Below are 27,596 nucleotides of genomic sequence, written 5' to 3' on the forward strand. Positions count from 1 at the left end.
CTGTCATTGAGTTGACTGGCGTGGTTTCGAATCCCCGGTTGTACGTGACAAGGAGTAGGGTCGCCTGTCCAACCTCCGGTTTTCTCCCACTGCTAAAGACCCCTACGCGCAAGCGAATTATGTAAATAAAAATTAAACCATATGTTAGTCCCGAAATGACCTAGTTTGTGTCGAGTAGACGTTAAACCCCATTTCTCTCTCTCTCTCTCTCTAGTAATTAGTAACACACTAGCTAGCAAATGAGGGGTTCTGCTCCTAAACTGAGCTAATGAAGATGAGCATACGCCATACAGTATGCTATGAAGGAAATTTTGCCCAGGCAGCGGCGCTATGGCCTACTCTTATATCAAGTTCCAACTACCAAGGGATCTTTCATGTGCACTCCTGTGTGTACACGTGACCTCAGTTTTTCATCCCTGACGAGACAGCTGTTCTTGTCAGGCCCTCCGTCCTGTATCACTGACAAGGGGAAAACACGCAGAAAAATCTGGATGAACTTTCTCAGCCAATGCAGGGATCGAACACCCGACCTCCAGGCTAGCGAGTCAGCGTCTTACCCACTTAGCCAACGTGATCCCCATGTTGGTCGAGAAAGTTCCCTTTGTTAGTAGTGGTGTAGGACAGAGGACCTCAAAAAAACAGTGTCTAGTCCATCACGTGGGTGTGCACGTAAAAGAACCCTTGACATTTGGAATTTGAAGTGAGAGTAGATCATTCATTCATTCGTTTTCTCTTTGTGTGTCACCTAGAGACCGCAACTATTAAAGGAGCTAGATCTCTATTCTTGGGCACTTAGAAATGGATACAAAATGTAATGAAATGAAATGGGGTTTAACGTCCAACTGTTCTGCTCCGAACTGGGCTAATGAAGATGGCCATACACCATACAGTGTGTTATGAGGGAAATTTTGCCCCGACAGTGGCACTACGGCCTACTCTTATATCGAATTCCAACTGTCAAGGGATCTTTTACATGCATGCCAATGTGTACACAGGACCTCGTTTTTTTTATCCCATCTGAACAACTAGACAGCTGTCCTTGTCAGGCTCTCCGTCCTGCATCACTGACAAGGGGAAACCACGCCGGAAATCTGGATGAACTTTCTCGGCCAATGCAGGGATCGAACACCCGACCTCCAGGCTAGCGAGCCAGGGTCTTACCCATTTTAATGACTAGACAGCTGTCTTGTCAGGCCCTTAATTGTTAGTATCATGACATTAAACTGACATTTGTTTTACGTTTTACAACTAATATCAGGTTTATGTTAGAAAACTAACGTTAGATTTATGTTAGAAAACTAAAGTTAGATTTATGTTATAAAATTAACATTAGATTTACGTTAGAAAACTAACGTTAAATTAACGGTTAAAATTATGACATAAAACTAACATTACATTAACGTTAGAAAACTAACATTATATTAACGTTAGAAAACTAACGTTAGATTTACGTCAGAAAACTAACGTTAGATTTACGTCAGAAAACTAACGTTAGATTTACGTCAGAAAACTAACCATAAACTAACGGTTAGAAACTTGATGTAAAATTTACGTTAGATTAACGTTAGAATTATAACCAATAATACATATATAATTATTATGTCTGAATTCCGACTATATATCAATTGTTAGAATGTGCACACACTTGTAATGTTATTTAATCAAGAAGTATTCAAAGGGAAAAAAATTGGTTAGTAATCCGTCATAAAGTTTACGTTACATTTACGTCATTTTCTGACGTAAAAGTAACCATAACCATTATGACGTAAAAGTAACGTAAATTTAACCAAAGAATTTTACCATTATTGGACGCTAACCAAAATCTAACCATAATGACGTAAACTTTACGTAAATCTAACCATCAATGTTAACTGGGTAGGTCATTTCTGGACTTAGAAGTGGGAGGAAACCGGAGGACCCGGAGAAAACCCATATCAAATCAAATAAGTAGTCTCAATTACAGAAATGTAGTAGAAAATATTTACCACAGCGCCCACATGCAGAAATAGTAAATGTATTCTTACTTCATGTAAATCCTTCTTTCTTTTTCCTGACATTAAAATGAAACAAAGGGATAACTGTTTTAACAAAGGCATGTATAGATAGTAACTGGTAAAACGGGTCTCTCACAACCTAAAGTTTAAGAATAAGAAAACTGGTTAATTGTTATTGAAGGAGCTAATACACGTATATTTGGGACCTAGAAATTGACAAATGGGCAGCAACGCATATAATAATGTAATCTGAATGTACAAACTGATTTACATTCAATTTTTTCCGTTATGTTATTTTGTCTTAAATATTGGATATCAGAAACTCATCTTTTCCCTGTAAGATCACAATTAAATGTTGATCTAAACTGACAAATAATTCGCGTTTTCAATGTGGAAGACTATTGGTGATATTGAGATTTAGCTACTTTAAGACATTTTTTTTAAAAGCAGTATGATAGAGACTAAGAGACAAATATACCAAGTTTTTGCTCGATCCAATAAATCTAATTTCTTTTCTGTCGCAAATATCAAATAACGTTTAGACCCAGAAATAACATCACTTTGAAAGAATGCCTCTTTAAAGTTTTCTTCAAAAATTTAACTGTAAAAGAAATTTTTAATCATGAATTAGTTCAGTGGGGCAAAGGAAATGAGCTAATGAACAGTAATAAAGAATATCTATTCAAATCCTGAAATGTAAAACCATCTTCCATCTGCAAAAAATAAGTGAGATAATGAACGGTAGTTATTTTAAAGGGGCATTATGGAAGATAAGATTAAGAGCTTGCAGTTCTCTCTATAATATGCTGTAAATTTCAGTCAAATATTAGCGATTGAATTTTAGGCCTAGCCTCGATCAGTCGGCACCATAGAAAAAAACATTAAGTTTTTTTTCATGTTAATAAATGTATAATTAATAGTTAATAATATTTCAAAGAAGGATCTGCAATAGGCAGAATTAGCACCTGCATAATATATGTTTAATCCTGAAATTTATAATTACACAATTCTGATACAATGCTTACTTCAAAAAAGAGATCGGTGGGATCTTTGAGTCATTGGGAAGCTCGGGCACGATTGCAAATCCGAAAAAGAGTATTTTCACTTGGTCGGGATGCTTCTGGCAAATCTTTACTACTGTGTTTAGTTAGAACTCTTCTTGTTAATTCATGTGCAGTTTCAAACTTATCTGCACTGTCGACATTTTTCAGCTGAAATGTTCATAAAAATGACTAATGTTTACTATTAAAGAAAGACCGAAGACAATTCTGTTTCACAATATTACAATTGCACAAAATAAAGCATCTGACAAGCATATTAATAAATCAAGCGCATAAATTTATCAATAAAAATATTACTTACTTTACTTTTAATTTTGACAGCATTTAAAATACCAGGTTGAGCTGTATATGAATGTCGGTTGCGATGACCGTGAAGTTCTCACCATTTTGCTTCACTACATTCAATGGTACCATTTTTAAGAGTTCTCTTGTATACATATTTATAACCATAACTAGATACTACCATCGGCTTCCCGCGTTCAGACCCTTTCTCTATGAACGCAAATGCTTCCAGGATGGGCTGGTCAGGAACCTCGTCGATTACAGTGTCGTCAATAGATCTACAGAAAAAAAAATGTCATTAAAAATGGCAAGGGAACTGACGTTTTACAGCTTTAATTTCAACGAAGATATGAAAACTACGGAGAAAAGGACAAGTTTTATTACTTAAATTCTTGATCTTCAATTGGTAACATTTTCTGAGCTCGTGATACATTAAAGGCATCATCTTCTATAGGTGTTAGATCTGGTAAATCAGTTGATACATGTAAATCTGGCAAGGGAGGTGGGAATCTGTAATGAAATTAAAGTATGATCATTAAATATTAACAAAGTATTAAATGGCAAGGGGGCGGGAATCTGTAATGGAATTCAAGTATGATGATATTAAATATTAACAAACTATTAAATATTAACCACGTAGTCTAACAATTACACGGGGAGGGAATCTGTAATGGAATTAAAGTATGGTCATATTGAATATTAACAAAGTATTAAACATCATCCACGTAATTACATGTAATTACAATCTGACAAGAGACGGGAATCTGTATCTACAATTAATGAATTTATGAAAACGTTGCCTTACAGTTGGTGTTAGAAAGGGTTGGGTGATAAATAAAATCTTTTTTTTTATCATCACTCGCTATTTTTTACGTTATCGATTTGTGTTAATATTTTTTATATCAGAAAAGACTCGTTGGAGATTTATTTACCTCAGGGAAGCTTCTTCTTCAGCAAACGACAATCTGCTACTTTCATTTATCGGTATTAGATCTGGTAATAAATCATCAATATAGTTAACATCACATACAGATTCTTGGGTTCTACATTCGCTGTATATAAACTCAAATACAGAATCGTTCTCTACAGCCCGGTTGTATTTTTGTGGTGATATCCCTAAACATAAAAGACATGACATATCACCTTTCATATTCCACTGTTTAAAAACATTTTGGATATATTATTGATCTAGTCTGAAATGCAAAGTGTTTCGTAATATCATGTTTGTCTAATTAGTTCATACTCCTCGCAGTGTTTCGTTTGATTAGAGCTAATCCCACTACTCACTGCTGTAAAGAAAGCAAATTCTTGTTCTAAATTATGACTGGTCAATAGTCCGATTAACAACAAATAGCTAACTGCGTAACAGCACCAAACAGAGCTCCAAATTGGACCAAATATGTTTACATAACGTTACGTCATGACTCACGATTTTATTATGCCCAATTAACCAGTGCATAGCAGAATATTGCAGAAAAACTAATTGTGTGACAAACAAGGCTATCAACTGTCAACACGAATATAAATAATCTAAACAATATTGTTTTGAGACGAACAACACTTTCACCCTTTTTAATACCTTAAATCACTGTCCAAAGTTTTAGGAAAGGCCCCTGATTAAAAGAAGGGATGTCATGTTGCTGTGTTTGGGGATAGATTTGATTGAACGGCAAGAACAGACACACTCCCTCAAAAGCGCAAGTATCAGAAGCTAATCCAGCAATGGCCAGAGAGGTATTTCTCGGGCCATTGCTTCAGGAATATCAATTAGTTATGTCAATAAGATCCCTTGTGTTTCAAAAACAAAAATAAAACAAGCAAATTTAACACTCCTGTATTACATTTTCTGTGTTGCCAACCTCCACACACATCATAATCAATGGCAAGGTGGTTCTTGTATACTCTCTTCTTACAAAACAGACAAATTGGGGCAGGCATCTTGAACCAAGTTTTAAGGAGCAATGATATGAGCAGTGTGTGTAATAGCTTTATTTAACGTCCGCTTCCACCGAAGTGATATCGCAGACAATTACATGTTTATATATACAAGGTGAAAATATTTATATATATATATATGTACAGAAGACAATAAATAACAGGGCGTGACGTGATATAACAGGTGCAAAAATAAATAAAGAAGTGTCAGTAGAGACGATCACAGACATTAACAGACGAATTTATGACAAAACAGACATGAATATGGACGAACATTTAGACAAGCATAGACATTTACATACGGTCATTTTGACAAAACAGACATGAATATGGACGAACATTTAAACATAGTGACATAGTATGTACATATATATATTTCTTTGGGTCGTTTTCGTCGGTCTGGTCGATTTTTCTGGTTGAATAGCAGAGCGGTGCAACTCTTCCTTGAGGCTTGTTAGTGAGTGTATGGCCTGGTCCATTCTTCCTTCCATTGGTTTTATTGTCCAGTATGGTGGTTGATTTCGTCTTTAGTTTGTTATTCGTTCCTTTTGTTTAATGGTTCTCTGAAGGAAGAATCCGACACCGGAAAAGAATGAAAAGAAGAAAGAGAGTATCTGGTCTTATAGTGGTTATGTTTCGTCTAGTAAGGCTTCGTTATGGGTGTGGGAAATGTGTGTGTGTGTGTAGGGGGGGGGTAGAAACTAATAATAAACTAATTAGGTAGATCAATAATGAATAGAATAAAATGAAATAAAATACGGTAAAGTTAAGTAAAGTAATAAATTCAATATGGCACTCTTAATCGTATATTCATACGGTTGGACGTATATATAAAGTTAGTTTAAAAATGTTCTTTATTTCAATTTCATTTGTAAGTACAATACAACATTATAAGAAATTACATGGATGTACAATCAATCGTCATTTAAGTATATATTTGATATAATTTAATAAGATGGGGTGCAAGTTGGTTTGCGTTACCCTCTGTTTGTCCCCTCCAATAATTTTAGAAAAAAAAAGTATTTGTGATACGTTTCGGTAATCAATACCTTCTACAGTGATTAAATCCCACATTCCCACTCAGTCATAGACTTGCATGTTGTAGAGTCTGGCTGATTTCTTACCAAGCCCATCCTGCTGTAAACCTACTATAAACAATAACACGTGAACCACTTTGGAGGTGATTTTTACGATCTTCAAAGTTTTGGGGTATAGGTCAACGCGGCCAGAATATGCATTCACTTGATACACTCACTCCGTTTGTTTGACATTTCCCTCTCTGTTCGGATAAGCTGGTGATTTGGCGACGAACAGTATCTGGTCAGCTCCATTTATCTCGACGACCAGTGTCTGAAATGCTGTCAGGCTGCATTTCCGGCAGTCTATGTCACAAAATATCGTGGCGAAAATATTCATTCACTTTGAGTCACTCACTCCGTCCGTTTGACACTTTCCTGTCTGGTCGGATAAACTAGTGATTTGGCGACAGGCGGTATCTGGTCAGATCTATTTATCACGACGATCGGTGCCTGACTGAATACTGTCAGACAGCATTTCCCGCAGTCTATTTTTCAAAATTTCCTGGGGAAGGTCTCCCATTTGGCGCTCGTGATTGGGCTTTGTTGCGGTTCGCAAGTCCGTTAGTTTGACACGTCTTTACCTCAACGATAGGTGCCTGAAATACTGCCAGGCTGCATTTCGGGCAGCAAGTTTTTCAAAATTGTCTGGAGGAGACCCCCCTACCCCTAGTTGAAGCTCGTGCCTTTGCCCCAGCTTCCCCCTCCGACCACCAACGGCTGGTGCCGCCACTGATTGCGCACCACCCTGTTTAGGTTGTTTTAATTGGTTTGTGCAGGACGGAACGTTTCCTCGTGGGGACATTTTTGCGCCCCGACCTGCTCTGTGTTTTTTAATTAATTAGTTTAGTTGCCAGATGGGTTACGCTTCTGTCTAGGAGACATTTTACCGTACTACCTGGCTTACGCATATCATTATACATGTATATGTTTTGTTAAACCTATTTCTCCAATTAAATGCCAGATAAGCGGAGAGGTCCAGTATCTATCATCTGGCGGTGGAGAGAGGAGAAAGTTGAGACAAAGTGTTCTTCCTTTCCCTATCAGTTTGTCAATCATTGATTGGCGTTTTTTCTTTAGTTGATTGCAGTCGATCAGTAGGTGTGAAGTGGCTGCAATGTTTCCACACGGGCATTTGATGGGTATATAGGTGTAGTCTTTGACTACATCTATTGTTTTGAGCCTCGTGATGAGTTTGCATATTTTGATTGAGGGATAATTATTGTAAACCTTGTCTACAAGATTGCTATCTATTTGACAGCGATGGGTGTTTTCTTGTTTTAGACGGGATTTTCATCCATTTTTAATCTTCTCTTTTGCTATGCTTGCAAATTCCTGACTGCTATAATCTAAATTGTCTATTTCATTTAGTGACAAATCCTCCTTCGCTAGCGGGTCGGCCTGTTCGTTGCCGAAGATGTTGTCGTGGGAAGAGATCCATGCAAGGATCACCTCCCTCCCTCTGGTTTTAATTTTATGAATGTGGTCCCTGACTTGGTGGATTAGGATCTGCCTGTTTTTGGAGGAGTTCGATTCTATAGATTTGATGCTACTCAGAGAGTCAGACAGGATTACGGCGTTTTGGTGCGTTTGCATAGCTAGCCATTCCAGTGCAGTTTTAATGGCCATCAGTTCTGTGTATGTGGTGTACACAGAACAGTGTTCTGGTAGCCTTTCGCTGATGTTCAGCTTTACTTTAGGTATGTATATGCCGTATCCCGTTGCTCCCCTTGTAGAATCTTTTGAACCATCTGTGAAAATTTTAAGATGGTCACTCCATCTTGAGTCTAATAGTTCCAATGCTAGTGCTCTAGCCTCTGTTGGGTTATTGTGTTTATTTGTGACTTGACTTAAGTGTTGGTGGTTGGATCACTTAATTGCCAAGGTTGGGTGTCGGGAAGGTTTGTGTCTGGATAATTGTATTTTTCAAGTTGTACTTGTTTAAGATGTCATTTGACATTTGCTCAAATGTCACGGGCCTAGTGGTTGTTTTTTCTAAAAGTAAAACCTATTCGTTGAAATTTGCTGAGGCAGTTGAATGTTGGGCATCATTGTTTTACAGTTTGTAGTTTACCCCAATATTTGAGTGAGAGTTCCTCACGCCTGAGATCAAGCGGAAGCTCTCCCATTTCGTGTAAAAGGGCAACGTTATTGTTCCTATGGCTGCTCTAGTCGCCAGTCTTATGGCTTTATTTTGCATTTTGTCTAGCCTACTTAGTTGACTATCGTCCGCGTTGGCGTACGCCAGACATCCGTAGTCGATAACCGAGCGGATGAGTGATCTGTATATTAGCATTAGAGTACTTCAGTTGGCATCCCAGTGAGTCCCTCTTATGTATTTCATCATGTTGAGCGTTTTGGATGTGCGACTTATTATGCTATCGATATGCGGCTTCCAAGTTAGTCTTGAGTCGAACGTCGTGCCAAGAAATTTGGCCTCTGTTTTGAATTCTAATTTTGTGTCGTTTAGATTTAAATCAATTTTCCTATTGCTATCGGTTGGGTGGAACAGCATTGCACCGTCTTTCCCTCTGATATTTTGAATCCCCAGTCATTGGCCCACTTGGAAATTTGTTGTAGTGTATATTGAAGTGATTGTTTAATTTTAACTATGTCCTTAGATGCTTTCCAGAACGATTCTGTGTCCTTTCCTCCATAGCTTGGGAGGTCATTTATCTTGATGTTAAATAGTATTGGACTGATAACGGATCCTTGCGGCGTTCCATTTTCAATTTTGAACTTTTCACTCGTGCAATTTCCTACTCGTACCCTGATATGCCTATTTTCAGAAAATCCTCTATCCACTATACATTCGGCCTTTGACTTTTGCCTTTTGGAATTTATGCAAAAGACTATCCACCCACACTAGGTCGAAAGCTTTAGTCATATCAACAAAAATTGCACAGAGATATTGTTTGGCTGTGAATACCTTGGAAATGTCATGTTGCAGTCTAATGATATGGTCTGCAGTAGAAGACCTGTCGGAGCGATAGCCACTTTGCTGATTTGTGATGACGTTATTACTTTCACAGAAGTGCTTGTGTCTGTTTGCAATAACCGTTTCTAAAGTCTTGCATAGAGTTGATTTAAGACTGACAGGACGGTAGGATGTTGTTTCATTTTTGTCCTTATTATGTTTATGCAGAGGGACAACTGAAGCAGTCTTCCAATCTTGTGGGGGTTTTCCTTGGGACCATGAGAGATTAAAGATATCTAGGACTAAAGCCAGTGCTTTCTCGGGTAGATTGTTAAGCATTGTGTATTTCATACAGTCTAGCCCTTCTGCACGGTCTCGTTTAGCCCGCAATGCTTTTTTCAGCTCATCTATAGTGAGGGGACTATTGAGATCTGTTTCGTCATCCTTATCTTCATGCACTATTTAGCTCATATTTTTTTAAGAACTCATTTCTATAAGTGAGTAAAGGTATATTTTGTCTTACTTTCTTTCCTGTAATGCCTGATATCTTGTTCCATACCGTCTTCATGCTTGTTCGATCATTGAGAAAACTACAGAAGTTTTCCCAGTTTTCTTCCTTAGCCTGGTTGATTTCTCTCTCCGCAGAAAAATTTGGCCGCGAGGTAGTCAGATTTAGTTTTTTCGTTCGACCTACGTTTGTATTTTCGTAGGGCCGATTTGCGCATGTTGACTAGTGTTTGTATCTGGTCTGACCACCAAGGTTTGGGGGACTTTCTAGTTGTTTCTTTTGTTCGGGGAATGGATTGCTCTGCTGAACTGATTATCGTCTCAGTGAGATTATTTGAAAAAATATCAATGTTTTCATGCCTTATTGACTTTGGATCCCAGCTATTGCATAAGTTTTGGAATAATTCCCAGTTCGCCTTTTCCATTTTCCACCTAGCTTGACATTTTACGCTTTCTGTGTTGGCGTTGCAAGCTATATTGGTATGGATTGCTACATGGTCGCTGCCTAATGTCTCGTTCCCTATTCCCCAATTGCATTTGGGGAACAGTCTTGTTGACACCATTGTCAGGTCTACATGAGTCACTTTCTTACTTTGTTTCCCAACAAAAGTTGGTTCACTGTCGTTGAGTAGTAGAAGATTGCTACCTTCATGTACTCATATAGTTCGTTCCCTTCTGCGTTGTTTGTGGGTGAGCCCCATCGTTCGTTCGTTCTTGGTGTTTAACGTCTGCTTCCACATAAGTGATATCGCAGACAAGACATAGGAGAGCCGAAGCTGATTCCTGTTTTTTAGAATATGATTTTGCAATCTTTCCATTTGGCCTTAGGGCATGGATTTGGTTTAGTGGGAAGTTCTTCCCTTTATTTAATATAAAACATATCGTTTGGTAGATGATCTCGTCTGCTTCTGGATTGGTAGATATCATCGTTTTAGTGTTTAGGTGCCAGGCCCTTCTTATCGTGGCCTCCCCTTACTCCACTATCCCACTCTCTGGGTTTGGTATCAGTTTTATTTGCGGAATAGTGTTTAGGTGCCGAGTTCGTCTGACCGTAACTCCCCCTTACTCCACTATCCTGCTAGTTTGGAAGATGTCATCTTTGTGGGATTTGTGTTAAGGTGCCAGGCCCGTCTTATCGTGACCTCCCCTTACTCCACTATCCCACTCTGTAGGTTTTGTGTCTGTTTTTGGTGGAATAGTGTTTAGATGCCGAGTCCGTCTGATCGTGACTCCCCCTTACTCCACTATCCTGCCAGTTTGGTATAAATCCCCTATGTAGTTTAGTGTTTAGATGCCGGGCCCGTCTAACCGTGACCCCCTCTTACTTCACTATTCTACTTAGTCCAACTGTGTCCATTAGGGCGTGGATTTGTTCGAAGATTTGCAGTTTCAGATCTGGTCTCGGGAAGAGTAGGTTCTTAGTGTTGAATGGTATGTTGTTGGTCTCCATTGTTCTCACTAGTTCCCTTCTCTCCTCCTCGTATACCTCGCAGTCTACCAGGACATGGTTGGTGGTACATTCTTCTCCGCACTCACAGATGATGACTTGGTGTTTGTAGTCTCGCAGCCGCTCTTTCACCCTTAGCTTCGATATAAGTCTACAAATATCTCTTCTAGGGTGATTGAGTGTTGTCTTTGTGTAGATCTTGTCATCCAGCCGGAATCTGTATGTGTCAAGTTCAACGAGATTTAATTCCCAGATTGAATTGACCTGTCTTTTGACCATACTGTAGATTTCCGTGGTGCTGTAGTCTATGGTGCGGAGTGGTGCTGTGTCCTTGAGACCTTCATTAGCGAGTCGATCTGCCTCCTCGTTTCCTCTAATGTTGACATGTGATGGAATCTACACGAGTTCTACTTTGCTTCCCTTCTCTATAACCCTCTGGTACAGCTGCCTGATTTCCAAAATGACTTCTGGTCTTGAGTCCGAGTTGTCATTTTGGATTGAAATCAGACTGCTCAGAGAGTCGCTTGGAATGACGAACTTACTAGTCTTTTGATGGGAAATCCATGATATAGCGTCACGAATGGCCACAAGCTCTGCAGTGTACACCGAACAGTTATTGGGCGGTTTCCTGCTTATTCCTAGTTTCCCATTTGGCAGGTATATTCCAAACGAGCTGGTGCCCCTTTCAGGATTGCGTGAGCCATCCGTGTACACATGGTCAGTCATCAGACGGCCAGTTGTCTTCCAGGTGTTCTAGAGAGAAAGCACGTGCAGCAGTGGGGTTGTTTTTCTTGTCAGTTTTCTGTAGTAGATCTAGATTAACCGGCGGTATAGGGAGCGTCCAAGGGGCGATCGCTGGGGGGTCGTGTTCATTTATCACGAGCTCCCCCAGTTGCAGTTCCTTGATTGTTTCCCTGATACCCTGGCCGAAGCTTTTCTTTCTAGGATCTCTTACATATCTTGTCTTTTGTAGACTGACAAAAGTAGGGAATCTTTCGCCCAGTTGCGAGATCTTGGCCCAATACCTTGTCGCTAGTTCTTTTCTTCTTAGGGATAGGGGCAACTCCCCGGCTTCCTGTAGTAATGCCTCTCTCCTAGTCCCAAGCCCTACGCCGGTCACAATACACAGAGCTTTGTATTGGATGGTGTCAAGCTTACTTAAGAATTTTGGCGCACAGTTCATGAAGGCCAAAGAGCCGTAGTGTAATACAGAGCGTATTAGAGCACGATACACCATCATTAATGTAACTCTATTGGCACTCCATGTGCTGCCCGTTATTTTCCTCATTAAGTTTGGGATTTTGGTGCATCTATCTACAGTCTCGTCGATGGTGTCAAGCTTACTTAAGAGTTTTGGCGCACAGTTCATGAAGGCCAAAGAGCCGTAGTGTAATACAGGGCGTATTAGAGCACGATACACCATCCTTAATGTAACTCTATTGGCACTCCATGTGCTGCCCGTTATTTTCCTCATTAAGTTTGGGATTTTGGTGCATCTATCTACAGTCTCGTCGATGTGCGGTTTCCAGGTCAGCCTTCGGTCAAAGATTACGCCAAGGAACTTGGTTTGGTCTTTAAACTCGATGGTTTTCCCGTTCATACACAGAGTCATTCTGTTTATCCCTCTATCCCTGCTTACAAGCATGCCGACTGTTTTCTTCTCCGAGACTTTGAATCCCCAATCGTTTGCCCATGCCATGAATTTGTCTAAGGCCTTCTGCATGTTCTTTTGTAGTTCACAGAAGTTCCTCCCTTTCCTCCATATGGTACTGTCATCAGCAAATTTAGCTAACTCAGTTTTGGCGTCGAGATAGGAAGATTTCTGTATGTCGTTGATCATGATATTGAAGAGAGTGGGACTGATAACCGACCCCTGAGGCGTGCCATTTTCTAATGTTTGCTCGGCACTCAGGAATCTGTCTACATTCACTTGTATCCTTCTATCGCTCAGAAAGCTTTTGATCCACCGAAACATTATGCCCGTTATACCAATACGTCCTAACTTGAAGAGCATCCCGTCTAGCCAGACTAAATCGAAAGCCTTAGTTAAATCTACGAACACGACACATAACAGGTTCCCAGAGAGGAGTGCCTGCGACATGACTTGCTGTAGTCTCACCAAGTGGTCCGTTGTTGAACGCCCTTTCCTGAATCGGCTTTGATTTTCGTCGATCAGTCGGTTGCTCTCCAGATAGAACTGTAGTCGTATGTTAACCATTGTTTCCAAGGTTTTGCACAGTGTGGATGTCAAGCTTACTGGTCGATAGGACTCTGCCTTTGTTCTCTCTTTACCTGGTTTTGGAAGAGGGATGACGTTGGCTTTCCGCCATTCTTTGGGTACCTCTCCTGCCAGCCAGGATGTGTTGAAGAAGTTTAGTAATATCCTTTTGGCATTTCTAGGCAGATGTTTGAGCATCGAGTACTTTACTTTGTCCTCACCAGCCGCACTATCCTTCTTGAGGGAAAGAGCCTTGTAGATTGATTGGTTTAGCCCCTTCATTAGGTTCAATTTCTAATGAAGGGTGCTGTGAGTAAAAGATTTCCTTTCTCTTCAGGAACTCTGGTGATTGGTTTTCGTCCCTGCTTGCGTCAGCGAAAGCTTTTGCAAGTAGATCTGCCTTTTCATTGCCGTTGGTAACGTACTCATCTCCATTCTTTAGGTTTGGTATGTTGAATGATCTGCGCTTCCCGTTCATGGCGTTCAGCTTCTTCCAGACGGCACCTGTTTGCGTGTTTTGATTCAACGCATTACAGAATGTCATCCAGTGTTCGCTTTGTGCCTTCCGGATGGTGTCTCTTGCGGCGTATTTCAACTTCAGGTAGTTTTGGTGATTGACTTCATTGTAGTGGCGTTTCCGTAGGCGTAGTGCCTTCTTTCTTTCGTTAACCGCCTTCTGACATTCTGGTGACCACCAAGGTTTTCTAATCCTTGATTGCTCTCCAGAAGTCTTGGGAATGGAGTCGTCTGCGGCTCCTATAATAGCACTCGTGATGTTGGCTGCGTACACGTCGATGTTGGCATCGATGATGTCTTCTTCTTTCCACCCAAGGCAGCCTACAAGGAAGTTAGCCCAATCAGCCTCTTTTATTTTCCAATTGGGTTTCCCGTTATAGACTTCCCTGGTTGTTTCACATTGGATGCAGAGTTCTATCAGTAGATGGTCGCTGCCAAGTGTTTCATCTTCGTGTACTTGCCAGTCGCAGCGGTTTGCCATACCAAGCGTACAGAGCGTGAGATCCAGGTGTGAAGGGGGGGCATTTCCTCCAACAAAAGTACGGCTCTCGTCGTTCAGTGCGCATAGGTCGTTCTCGAGAGCTTGTTTTGGTTCCACCACCGGTTCTCTGACTACTTTTGCTTCTCTCTCCTTGTTCTTTACTTGCTGGGTTGCCTCCCTAAAGGTAAGTTTATCTTTGCTTTGCAGACGTAGCGCTGCTTTGGTCGCTTGTATTCTTGGGCATTGCGGGGAGTTGGCTGCGTGGCTGCCCTACACTCAGCCACCCTTACAGTTTCTGGCAGTTGGCGCACTGCCTCACCCTCTGAACATAGGGGTGGGTACGGCGGTTGAGGTACCTTTCTTGAAGGATAGGGCAACGCTTCCCTGATCCTTCCCCTGGGCCACATTAAACCGATATACCTCGGTAGCATGGTACCCCCTCTCTGTAAGATCTTCCAGAATTTCCTCCCCGGTATATTCGGCCGGTATCCCATGAACAACCACCTTATCAATAGACAAGGTGATCGGTTCGGACACCGTCACGGTCATACCGAAAAGTAGGTTCTGGGCCAGCGCTAGGTCCATGTCAGACCTACTTTTTAGGGCAAGTCTAACATGTTCCGGCACTGTGATCTTTATGTCGGGTATGTTGATAAAACCCAACTTACTCTTCAATTCCTTCCCCACGGCCGTAAGTTTGGCTCCTTGGAAGGACTTACCTTCCAGTGGCCTCACAAGTACGACGTGGGTCTGTTCTTCTCTCCTTTTTGTCGCAGGAAAGAACTTTGGTGCAGGGCTGCTTTTAAAAACGTCAGCCATTGACATGGGTGAGCTAGCCTCTGTCGCCATCGTTCTTATGCTGCCGAAAAGTAAAATCGAAAACAAAAGGAGTGACTGAACAGTGTTGGTTAAGGATGTATTCTGTCGTTAATTAATGACGTAAGCTGATATACCTGTTGTTACCCCTTTCCACAAAGAAGCACTAGTCAATCAGTGTAATTAATACTAATTAACTGTGGGTTCCTATTGCTTGTATGGGTGTACTTAACAGTTATCAGGCTTATTAGCTATAGAAATAAATTAGCTTGTTATTGTTTTAAGAAGCTTGTGACGAGTTCAGTCAGTTGATTGGCTTGTACACTGAGCTTCTTTGTTAGTAGATGATAGAAAGAAAAGTGAAATGATTAAATAGATACAGAATAGAGAAAAATAGAAATAATTAAATAAATAAATAAAGACAGGAAGGTGGTATATAGAGTTGAAAAAAGGGGCAAAAAGAAGAAGTAACAAAAAAATAGATTAGATTAGGAGTGGAGAAATATGAAATAGAAGGAAAATTTAAGAAAATTAGCTTATATCTAATATATAGAAATAAGGTAAAAATAATATCCTAACAATATCCTAATAATAAAGCACTGAGGAAGGAGGTAAGGAAAAGAAAATAAAGTAAATTAAAGAAAATAAAGTAAAATAAAATAAGATAAATTAAGAATGCAAAATATAAAGAAAATAAACCTTATACCTTGTGAAGGTATAAAAATAAAAACAAAGACAACCTTAAATCTATTTTTGGACTAGATGATCTTTGTAGTATCTAGTGGTCTTTCTGGGTTTGAGAAGTCTTTTTGAAGTCTTAGCTAGGCTACTTTATCTGAGATAAATTTAGTCTATAGCTTTGGAGCTCTGGTGCATTAGGTGTTATCAGTACGAGTACTATGGTGACGTTTGAAGTCCCCACAAATGATAATGTTTTCTCCTGGAATTTGTTTAATAATCCTATCATAGGCACTCGTCTTTGTTTTTGTGCCTGTTGGATTATAAATATTAACTATAGTTAGAGACTGATTATTGCTGATGGCGATGTTTATTGCCATAGTTTCTACTTTATTTGTCTGACTTACTTTCAGTGGATTGAAAGGGATATTATCTTTTACATAGATAGCAAGCCTACCGACACCTCCCTTTATTACACCTGGTCGATCATGCCTCGACATTGTGTAGCTGTCAATTTAGATGTCATTGTTTTTAGGGGACAGTTTGGTTTCTTGTACACACAGTTGTTGTTAGTTAGTTGTATTTTACGTCCGCTTCCACCGAGGTGATATCGCATATACACAGTATGTCAGGATTGTTTTTATAGACATATTGTTTGAGTTCTATTAAGCGAGGCTGTAACCCATTTACATTGAGTTGTAATGTCGTGATTGGCTTCGCCATTGTAATGGACAATGATTTGTTGTTTTAGTATTATTGACTCGCTTATAATACCTCGTAGCTATTACCTACACTTTTTGTCCGTAATCATGGGATTTACTCTATGCCTGAGTGAATTTTCTTCCTCTTCAGAAACAACTCTTTCCATTGTTCTCTTTGGGGTTGATTTTGACCGGCTTCTACTTCTATCTTTTGAAGTTGGTGTGGTGGGAGGGGGCATTGTATTTTTATTTTTAGCCGAGTCCTTCTCTGCTTGAGAAGGTTTCCCTTTCGTACTTAAATTTCCGTGTACGAAATATTCGACACATAGCTCAGTATGGTCTTCCCTATTTCGGTGTTCCTTTGTTCTACCTCCAACTGAACCCAATCTAGCGATGTCTCGACAGAATTAAGCGGGCAAAGTCTTCTGCACTTTTAAATTGGGGTGTAGTATTTGTCGAAATCTTTTACAACTTCTTCCCTGCTGGGAGTAGTGGTTTCCGCTGCTTTTTGAGGCTCGGTTTTGTTGCTCACATGCGCCGTTGCCTCTTTGTGGGATATTCCATGCGTGTATTGCATGGTTAGAATGGATTTGGTATTTAAATATTTGGGGCATTTCGGCGAATCAGCCCCGTGATTCACCTTGCAGTTGACACATTTTGGATGTGCGGCCCTATACAATCTTCTGTTTTGCGGGTATTTCCACATTTACCGCAGATAGCTAAGCTCCTGCAGAATTTCTCTAAATGCCCCATTCTTTAGCATTTGGTACATCTTTTAACCATTGTGGCTGTCAGTAAGATTTGAGTAATTTTCATGCAGTAATATAGTACATTTTCCACGATGCTACCTGTTTACTTGTGTTAAAATGGAGTCTATAAATATATTATGTTTATTTTCTGAACAAGGTAGGATAAACATTTTGATTGTTTTTATATACATCATATTCGAAATAACCGATTTCCGTTATGCTCCTGTATTGCTGGTATTAGTTTCAAATTTGTATGACTTATTGAAATTAACATAAATTTGTTTAAACTGTATTTCTATAAAATATAATTACACACAATATTTATATAATGGATTCGGATTTCCGTTATGCTACTGTATTGCTAGTATTAGTTTTCAAATTTGTATGACTTATTGAAATTAACATAAATTGATTTAAACAGTATTTCTATAACATATAATTACACACAATATATATAATGGATTCAGTAACAAGCTATGGAGTTTATAAAATAAAATAAAAATGGCATGTTTAAATTGCATAAAACGTATAATGATTTACATAAGATTTTAATCTTCATTAAAATGAGATAATCTCTGTTATTACAGTCGCCGTGACCAAACAAATATGGAGTATTTATAAACATAAATAGCGTACATAAAAGCACATAGTTACGCTATAGCCTAGAAAAAAAACCTTTAAACTTAATTCAATATCAAAATCTCAGTTTCTAGTAATTTTTATCGTGTGGTCCGAATCAGCATCTTAGTGGTCCGAATCAGCCTAGTGGTGGTCCGAATAAGCCTGAGATTTGGTCCGAAACAACTTTGACTTTTGGCCCGAATCAGCCATGGTCCGAATCAGCTTGGTTTCCCTCGATGTATGTAGGCTACTTTTCTATTCGACAGGGACTAGCTCAGAGATCAGTGCTCACAGTACAGAGCTTTAAAATAAACCACGCCAAAATGATGAATTGATCTGACGTTTTATTTATTTTATATTATGGTTCAGTAAGCCGGAATCGTTTTACTAATATTAAACCTCAAACTCCCATTCCACTCCAGCACCCGGATTCGAAATGAAGTTAGCAAGCACAGTCGAAGCGACAATATTCATATACCAGGGTAATAAAAAAAATCATTAAAAAAATGCCCTCGTTACGTGCTTTATATTTCATGATATACGATATTGGCTATCCATTTAAATGGATTGTAAAATTGACTGCCATCTTTCATGGGGCCGTAAATTTGTATTAAATATTTTTTCAAGCACTCATAATGTTTTATACCATACCGGTTACTACTATCAAAATATATATTTTGGAATGCGGAAGCGATATCACCACGGTTAATTAGCCTACTGTTTCGTTTTGGACAAAAACTGTCAGTTCAACAGTAAATCGGTACTAGTAGTAGCTAGTTCGGCAAAGACTCAATCTACAGGCGTAACCATTTTATTTCAAACAGGTTTTGGTATCAAACCATCAAATTTAGTTATCCCAATTTTTCATTTCTATTCCAACATTTTGATTTATAAGGAAGGAATTGGGTTAGCCCTATGTGCTATTTCGATATGTAATAAGTAATGGGTCTATCTCTATATACGATTCTGTTTTTATTTTCAAAGATTAAACAGATATCGAATATATCTATTTGCTTACTAATTTAGTTTAAGTTTTGGCCTACGGTGTGTCGAACACAATATTGTTTAATCTCAACACTGGTTTATTTAACATCCCACAAACTTAATCAATGTCATAATATTCGGACCAAAATTAAAGAGATATATAGCAATTATAACTCTTGTCTTAATTTTAGACCACAAGTGGCAGCAAGAATTCCATGCCTTGAAATGTTTAAATTCGAGTATGGAATTAATAAACAGTATTGATTTAAGAAGGTATAATCGAGATTAGATCAGCAATTAGCTATTTGTTATACTATGGAAATAGAAAGCTGCAACTCAGTTATGGCATAAACAAATCTTCTCCCCATTCACGTAATTAATAGAAATGCATGCTAATATCTATTGAATTATACAAGTATTCATTTATTGATTTGTATAATACACAGTCAAGGTAGATGTCCACGGAATTTGGAATTGATGCATAAAACTACTATGTCTCAACAGATCAAGCCCAAGTTAATTGTTTTTGATTTAGGTAAGTTGAAGGGATTTTTGATGTTTTTAAAACAACTTTTTTTTGTGACTATTTATTTAAAGGTTAACTCAAATCATTCAAATATTTTAAATTTCGAACGACGTTTACTATGTTCTATATTATGGTTGTATCACGAGGCAGGGTCTTGATGAACTAATCTCTGACATAGATATTATCATGTGGTAGGTTCACATTTGTTATTGATGTTGACATTATGATTAATTTTGACTCTGCATTAACACTGATATATAGATTGTATGTGCTGTTCTGTGTTTTAGTCTGTTATTTTACTGTAGTCATAACTCATCTATCTATATTTTGTATTACATGTAAGGAACAATGGTATACGAGCATTTATTTATTTAATGAAATCAACAAATAAAACAATAACCTTTTGAAACAAATATTTCAGATTATACATTGTGGCCATTTTGGGTTGATGCACATGTCTCTCCACCGTTCAACAAACATAAGTAAGTCACATTTTTTATTTGTAGTTTTACTCTAAACGTGTATTTTGTCCTCCCGCCTTTCAAAGAAAGTCAGGGACTATTAAAGTGGGCTTGATCCTCTCACCTCTGTCAGTTTGTCTGTCACACTATCTTATTAAGGCAGAATGTTCAAACTTGGTGTAGGAATTACTTTGGGAAATGCCTTGACGAAATTCGATCATGAGCATTTTCTGATTTGCCGATGATTTGGAATAGATAACTCTGATTCAAACTGAGTGAGAGTGATAGCATTTGGTGTAGAGTTACATTGCGTCAATACCTTGACTAAGTTCGATGACGAAGATTTTTAGCTTATACTAAATAAAGATAAGCAATTGGATTGGCTTAGACTTTGGAGCATAATAACCCTGCTTCTCACTAGAGTAAACTGTTGTAGATGTTCATAATGTGAATGTCTTGACTGCATTCGGTGGTGAGCATTTTCCAGTAAGGCTAAGCAGAGATAAACAATTTGATTCTATTTCAATCGGGTACTTGGCTTCCCTTACATTAATAGTTCAATACCTTGACTATGCCCTCAAAGTTTTATCGAACTATACAATTTCTTGTGTCTACAATAATAAATACTGAAATATCTCCAGTCGCACTTATCCCCAAGTAGCCCTATAGTCCTGGACTCTTCTGACTCCCCTTTCTAATTATCAGTCTTGGTGCTAAAATTGATTATCACATAAACAAAAGTCTCTAACATTATTTATCTCTAAGTCTTATTCTGATCTTTTGGTTGATTCCCTTGTGTAACTTGTTGCTGTTGTTGCTGCTACTAATACTAGGGGTAGGCATGACTAACACCCTTACATTTACTATTATTTCAGAGATGGTAAAGTCTATGATCGTGATCAACAACTAATAAAGTATTATAAAGATGTGCCTGGTATGTTACATAGGTTACATAATGACGGATATACTTTAGGTGTAGCATCAAGGTAAGTTTGGAAAATACCCACACATTTTTTAAATCTCAAATACAAGATAGAGCCCATAATCGTCAGCCCTTTTTGTATAGACAGTATTTGAAGCCAATGGAGGATCTATTATTTGTCCTAGATACATTACATATTTTAATTGTCTTCTTTTTAAAATCGTAAAGATTCCATCATGGCATTAAAATATTCAGAAACTTAATGATATTATCAAATACTTATAATGTAGTTGGTTATATTTTTGTACCAAACTATACTATTTCCAGAACACAAACCCCACCTGAAGCTCACAAGTTGGTGGAACTGTTTGATTGGGACAAATATTTTAAATATAAAGAAGTCTATCCAGGAAATAAAATAAACCATTTTCAACAGTAAGATTTTGTGTTTATACGAAGGACCGGGAACTGAGCCCCGAGCGTTACTCATTTTGTTGTTCTTTATAATTGGGGCTTCGCTAATTCAAGTATCACATGAAACTTGGTGTGATTGATCCTTGAACAATGCGCATTGATTGACGGACTGTCACAATTACAAGATGGCCGCGATGAGTGATAGTTTCTGGTCCATGTGTACACTCGCAATTTCTTTTTATAACACTTCAGGCAATAGTTATGTAATTTGTATAGCACCTACAACTCAACTCTAAGTACAACTTCAAAAAAATAAAGAAAATCACAACAGTGATAAACCATTGTAGCCCAAAATGGAAATTTCTTTGATTCTGATTGGTCGAAAAGTGGCGTCGAATGAGTATAACAGTCCTCTAAATTTCCTGGGCGACTCACTGCGAATGAATATTTTCTGGGTGCTAGACTCTGTTTGCAGTGGCCAAGAATTCTACACCTCAAAACTTTATTCTAGGAAATCTTCATGAATTTTTTCTTGTATGTCATCAACAATGAAATTCAACCATTGGCTTAATGAAACACTCACCTGAAACACACAAAAAAAACAAAGTTAGTGAGTGTATTTGAAAGATAATAAGTAAATTTCATTTCAAGGCTGGTCTGACAATAATGGTTGCTAAGGTCATTCTATCATAATCAGACTGGTCAAAATCGAAGATTTTCAACAAGTGCATAAAAATACTACAATTTATTGAACTCTGTATGGACCGTAAATAACTGATTGAGATATATTTTAAAAAAATATACAAGTGGGGCTGATACTGATATGAATAGGACAGAGACTAATTTTCATTCACAGGCCATTGTTTTTTGCGAAGAAAAGAAAATCACAGCGTTGAAATGACAACATAAACAAGCATAGCAACCGCATGCGTACACATATATCTACACGGTCACACAAGTGTATGGACATTTATCAACCATGATATGCAATTTATTTCGAACCTAGTCACTGCTGGAGTTCAAAATCATTTAAAAAGTACATAAAGTTGTACATGAAGTTGTTTAATTGTCTCTCGCCGTCTGTCTGTCTGTCTGCCTCTCTGTCCATCACACTTTTTGGGACAGAGAGAGGCTTTAACGTCCACTCGACACAAACTAGGTCATTTCGGGACTAACACATGGTTCAATTTTATTTCAATAATTTGCTTGCGCGTAGGGGTCTTTAGCAGTGGGAGGAAACCGGAGGACCCGGAGAAAACCCACGAGGCTGGACAGGCGACCCTATTCCTTGTTACGTACAAATGGGCGGGGATTCGAAAACACGCCAGTTGACTCAATGACAGAACTTATGATACAGCGCGCACGTGCTAACCATTTGGCCATCCTCCCGTTCGAAGATGAGCATTTTCTGCTTGGGGTAAGCAGAGATGAGCAATTTGATTGGTTGATGCTCTGGGACACGATAATTTTAGTTCTAATTAAGTGAGAGTGATGAAACTTGGTGTATAGTTTCATTACATCAATTCCTTGACTAAGTTCGATAATGAGTATTTTCTGCTGAGGGTCCGTTAGGTGAATGTCTTTGAGTTCAATCATTAACATTTCGAATTAAAGCTAAGCAGAGCTAAGCAATTTCATTGGTCGATGCTTTGGGACAAGATAACTTTGATTCTATCTGATAGAGAGTGATGAAATTTGGTGTATAGTTGATAATCAGTTTGATACGTTTGAACAAAATAAATGTGCTATTAATTAATATGTGTCATCTATTTATTTTGGGATTTCGTTTCGACAGGGGACATCAGCCTCACTGTTGGCTTGTTTTATTTTCGGGTAGATTATACAAAACTGAATTACAATAGTCAAGTCTTGATGTAAACCATAGTGTTTACCATCATTTTAGTCGTATCCCTATCATTGAATGATCTAAGTTTTCCAATATTATAAATCTGAAAATTAATACTTTTACACCCGGCCGAGATTTCTTTATTCATGTCCAGATTAGAGTCAAAATAAACACCAAGATTTTTTACAGCACCTGTTTGTTTAAAACATACATTATGCAAGAGCAGTCTACTTTCTTTAGGCCTGAAATGTTATCTAAATTATTAATTAGACATTAATTAACCTATCCAGCCATAATCAACTCTCGATGTCATCGCTAGCCTGCGATATTTACTGGATTTGAATCCGATTTGCTGCTCAACGCTCATTGGTGATTTAATCCTAAAATGAATAATTGAGACTTTGTTTTTTTATCGTACCGACTTTAGTAATGATGATTGAGGCTAGGCCTAAATTTCATGAGCTAAAATCTTGTTTCAGAGTGATCAATTTGACTGAAATTTTCAGCAAATTTCCTTTACATTATCTAGTTTTTAACTATTATAGTGAAAACTGCCAGCTCTTTATCTAACCTACCATAATGCCACTTTAAAAGAGATATTGTCAATTTAATAATTTTCTCTGTTAGATTTTAGTAGTTTATCCATTTACGAATATCTGATAAACAGGCTTCAAGTTTCCATATCTCAGATGGTTCAGACAAAAGCTCAGAAGCTATATAAATTTAAATCCCCTCCACCCCCCATCCATTATTCATGCTGGTTTTGCCATTACCCTTTAAATCTTGACAACTGTCATTATTTTTTTTAAATCCATTTTTCAACAGATTTCAAAACAAGAGTGGTATTCCATATAAGGACATGCTTTTCTTTGATGACGAAATGCGAAATATCGTAGATGTAGGGAAATTAGGTTGGTATAAAACTATATTTACTCATGAAATAAATTATGTTATTTGTCAGTTTATGTATGTGTTATCTCCCTTTCTACACCAAGAAAATGTTCATTTGTCTCGCCCAAACGTTTCCTCTGGTTTTCTTGAAACCAAAAATTGTCTTTTATGCGCACGCCAATGCGTACACGTATTTGTCATTTTGTGTCTGTGTTGGTATTTTTAAAAACCTTTCTGTGAATGCCATTTCTGATAGGTTATTGTATGTGCACGCCAACGTGTACGTACATGTGTTATTGTCCCATAGAAATCCATCTTTAAAATGTTACCCCCACGTCACTGTGTACACGTTTCTTGTCCCATTCGATAGACTGGGCACAATTCTGATGCCCCTTTTCGGCCCACAACAGGGTTTGAGCCACGGACCTGAGACTCAGAGTATTGTTACCTTTACTGCACTGAGGAGGCCCTATAACCCGTTGATTACATTAGTGATGTCATATTATATTTAGAATATTACATTTCAGGAGTGACGTGTATACACGCAGCTGATGGTATATCTAATGCTGTTCTTACAGAAGGTTTACACAAGTTTCAAATGAATAACTCTTGACGTCACATTAACAAAATTTAATACTTGAGAACTCTTAGCGTCCATTTGACTGTAATGTTATTGATGTTACCAAGGCGATTTCTTTCATTCCTTTGTTAAAATAGTTTGTTTATGTGTTCATGTATCTTTTAAACACAGCTTTTATAGTAAGACTGCCTTGACATTTTATTTAACACCAGAAAATACGATCACATTAACCATGTTTTAATATGTGTACACCTGTTGTATAAAGAAATGATTATGTATTTGAAAATTTATTAATAAACATAACTTTTAAAATTATATATACACCTTCTTTTAAAACCCAACCCCGGTAATCTTTTGACGTATAGACAGCGCCTTTTTAGAAAAAAACCACCCTACCTGGATATAGTGGATTTGGGGATGTGCAAAGTTGTATTAATGGCGTGGATGTTCGTGACCTAAAGTTGGTTTTGAAAGTTGTATTGTATATAGATCAAATATAGTAACGTTGATTTTGTTTACACCTAAAAACTAAATCCCGATTCTCCATTTTCAGCAATAGGAATCACTTGCAAACTCCACGAGAATTTAATGAAAGGCCTGTTTTCAATCCGTTGAATCGAAGCTGGGACATTATCTGACTTTGGTATGTTGACTTTTTTTTCTAAATTGATTGCTAAATAATCAATCTGGGTACACATTAACGTGGATTATAGGCTATAAGAAATATGATATTTTATCGACAAATGCCAATGACGCATCGCTACTTTAACGACATAGGTTATCTGCGCATTATTCACTTTTGCTTTCAGTCTATCAATTGTGTTCATGTTAAAATATTGTGAGGTGCTGAAAATATGAAAACGGAAAGAAAATGTCGAATCAGGAGAGAAAATATGAATATGGATACTCCGGGGGCAAGGCTCCCTAGTATAGTAAAAGAGCCCCAGATTTCTGAAAACGATACTGGACAAATGGCTCATGCCGAATACCATGATTTTAATTTGTTTTCTTCTTTTTAATTGACACAACATTACTTATACAACAATCCTATTATTTATTTCCGGCGTGGTTCCCCCTTGTCAGTGATGCAGGACGGAGGGCCTGATAAGGACAGCTGTCTAGTCATTCGGATGAGACGAAAAACCGAGGTCCCGTGTACACATTGGGGTGCACGTAAAAGATCCCTTGACAGTTGGAATTCGATATAAGAGTAGGCCGTAGTGCCGCTGTCCGGGCAAAATTTCCCTCATAGCACACTGTATGGCGTATGCCCGTCTTCATTAGCCCAGTTCGGAGCAAAACAGTAGGACGTTAAACCCCATTTCATTTCATTTCATTTCCTATAATTTATCATCATATGGTTACCGGTCATTCTATGTACAAGCACCACTGTTATGGATTAAATTACCAATTCAAATTCGTAATGTCACTGCTATTGCTACTTTTAAAACTAAACTAACGACATATTTATTCAAAAGGGCTTTTACCCAATGATCCTTTTATATAGATTATCCAGAGCTATTTTAATTTCTAATTACATGTTATTTTATTTAAATTTTTATTTATATATTTTATCAATTATGCTCTTTGTTATCTCGCGTTTTTTTTATGTATATGTAATATTGTCTTGATCTATCATATGTCTTTGTAATGAGCACATTTATATGTCAGATGTGCGCTACAGAAATGTGTAATAATAGTAATAATATCACATAGTGTTTTTTAAGGATTTTAAAGGGTTTGTGGTCCACTGTCATAAGGTCTGTCATTGAGTCAACTGGCGTGGTTTCGAATCCCCGGTTGTACGGGACAAGGAGTCGGGTTGCCTGTCCAACCTCGGTTTTCCCCGGCACCTCTGGTTTGCTCCCGCTGCTAAAGACCCCTACGCACTAGCAAATTATTGAAATAAAATTGAACCATTTAGTCCCGAAATGACTTAGTTTGTGTCGAGTGGACGTTAAACCCTTTCTCTGTCCCAAAAAGTGTGATGGACAGACAAGGCAGTATCGTGATCTGTTTGAACGATTTAGAATAAAAGGACTTTTCGGTCCTACTATGCCCCCTTTTCCGAAAACCTTGTGAATGCGATAGTTTTCGACATGTTTTTCAAACTTGGTGTGAAATATTGTCGTCATGAAAACCTTTTGAATACGATAGTTTTCGACAGATTCTTTTTAAATTTGGTCAATATTCATCGTTCTACGACATTCGGTTCCTGAGTCCCCGCCCCCTTAACCCCTATTCCGGAAACATTGCGACAGAGGCTACATTTCTTAACAATTTTGTTATCAAAGCATTGTGGTGATTAGAGAACGAACCCTGTTGATTTTCAACTCTCCACAAGTTTTCGGTCCGTTGTAATTCCCCCTTTACCGAAAACCTTGTGAACGCGATATAGGCTACAGTTTTTCACACAATAGAGGCAATAGTATCTAACAGATTTTTTCAGATTTGGTTTGAAGCATTGGGGTTATGAGAAGACAAACTCTATCGATATTCAACGGTCTTCGACTCCCCCCCCCCCCCCTTTTGTCGAAAACAGATTTTTTTATAAAAAAAAATTGGTGTTAAGCCGGTTATAGTTTTATACGGATTTCTTTCGGATTTGGTGGGAAACATTGAGGTCATAAGAGATTGAACCCTATCGATATTAAGCGTTCTGCGACTTTCCGTTCCGGGGTTAAAACCTTGTGAACGCGATAAAGACAAACGTTTTTAATAGATTTTTTCATATTTGGCTTCAAGCATTGGGTTCATCGATCCCTAATTGATATTCATAATCTGCAGCCTTCTGTTCCTATGTTAAATACCAGGTTTTGGTGAATATTCATGAGTTTGAGGCGGAAGGATACAAGAGTTGAGAGGTTGGTTAGGTTGAAATGTAGGGTCAAAAATTGCATGTTTACGTGTCTCTACTTCCAGTTTGAGTATCTCAAGTTTTCCATGGTGAAGCTCATACGTGTTTTGGGCAAG

At 38.2% G+C, this 27,596-nt stretch overlaps 1 protein-coding gene across 3 annotated transcripts; it reads left to right on the forward strand.

Annotated features, from left to right (window-relative positions):
* Window positions 1-18,187: 18,187 nt before the first annotated feature.
* LOC126815330 (magnesium-dependent phosphatase 1) lies at window positions 18,188-24,938 on the forward strand. 3 transcript variants are annotated; one of them, XM_050540915.2, is made up of 7 exons: window positions 18,188-18,481; window positions 19,430-19,518; window positions 19,931-19,991; window positions 20,846-20,956; window positions 21,220-21,327; window positions 23,978-24,063; window positions 24,571-24,938. In XM_050540915.2, the coding sequence occupies exons 2-7, from the start codon at window positions 19,461-19,463 to the stop codon at window positions 24,654-24,656; spliced, it is 510 nt and encodes a 169-aa protein (XP_050396872.1). In that variant the 5' UTR covers window positions 18,188-18,481; window positions 19,430-19,460; the 3' UTR covers window positions 24,657-24,938. The 3 variants fall into 3 exon arrangements, with proteins under 3 accessions (XP_050396872.1, XP_050396874.1, XP_050396873.1); XM_050540917.2 differs by having other exon boundaries at window positions 18,201-18,237; XM_050540916.1 differs by lacking the exon at window positions 18,188-18,481 and adding an exon at window positions 18,665-18,823.
* Window positions 24,939-27,596: the final 2,658 nt, after the last annotated feature.

The sequence above is a fragment of the Patella vulgata genome, chromosome 3, assembly GCF_932274485.2.
Source record: "Patella vulgata chromosome 3, xgPatVulg1.2, whole genome shotgun sequence".
Lineage (NCBI taxonomy): Eukaryota > Metazoa > Mollusca > Gastropoda > Patellidae > Patella > Patella vulgata.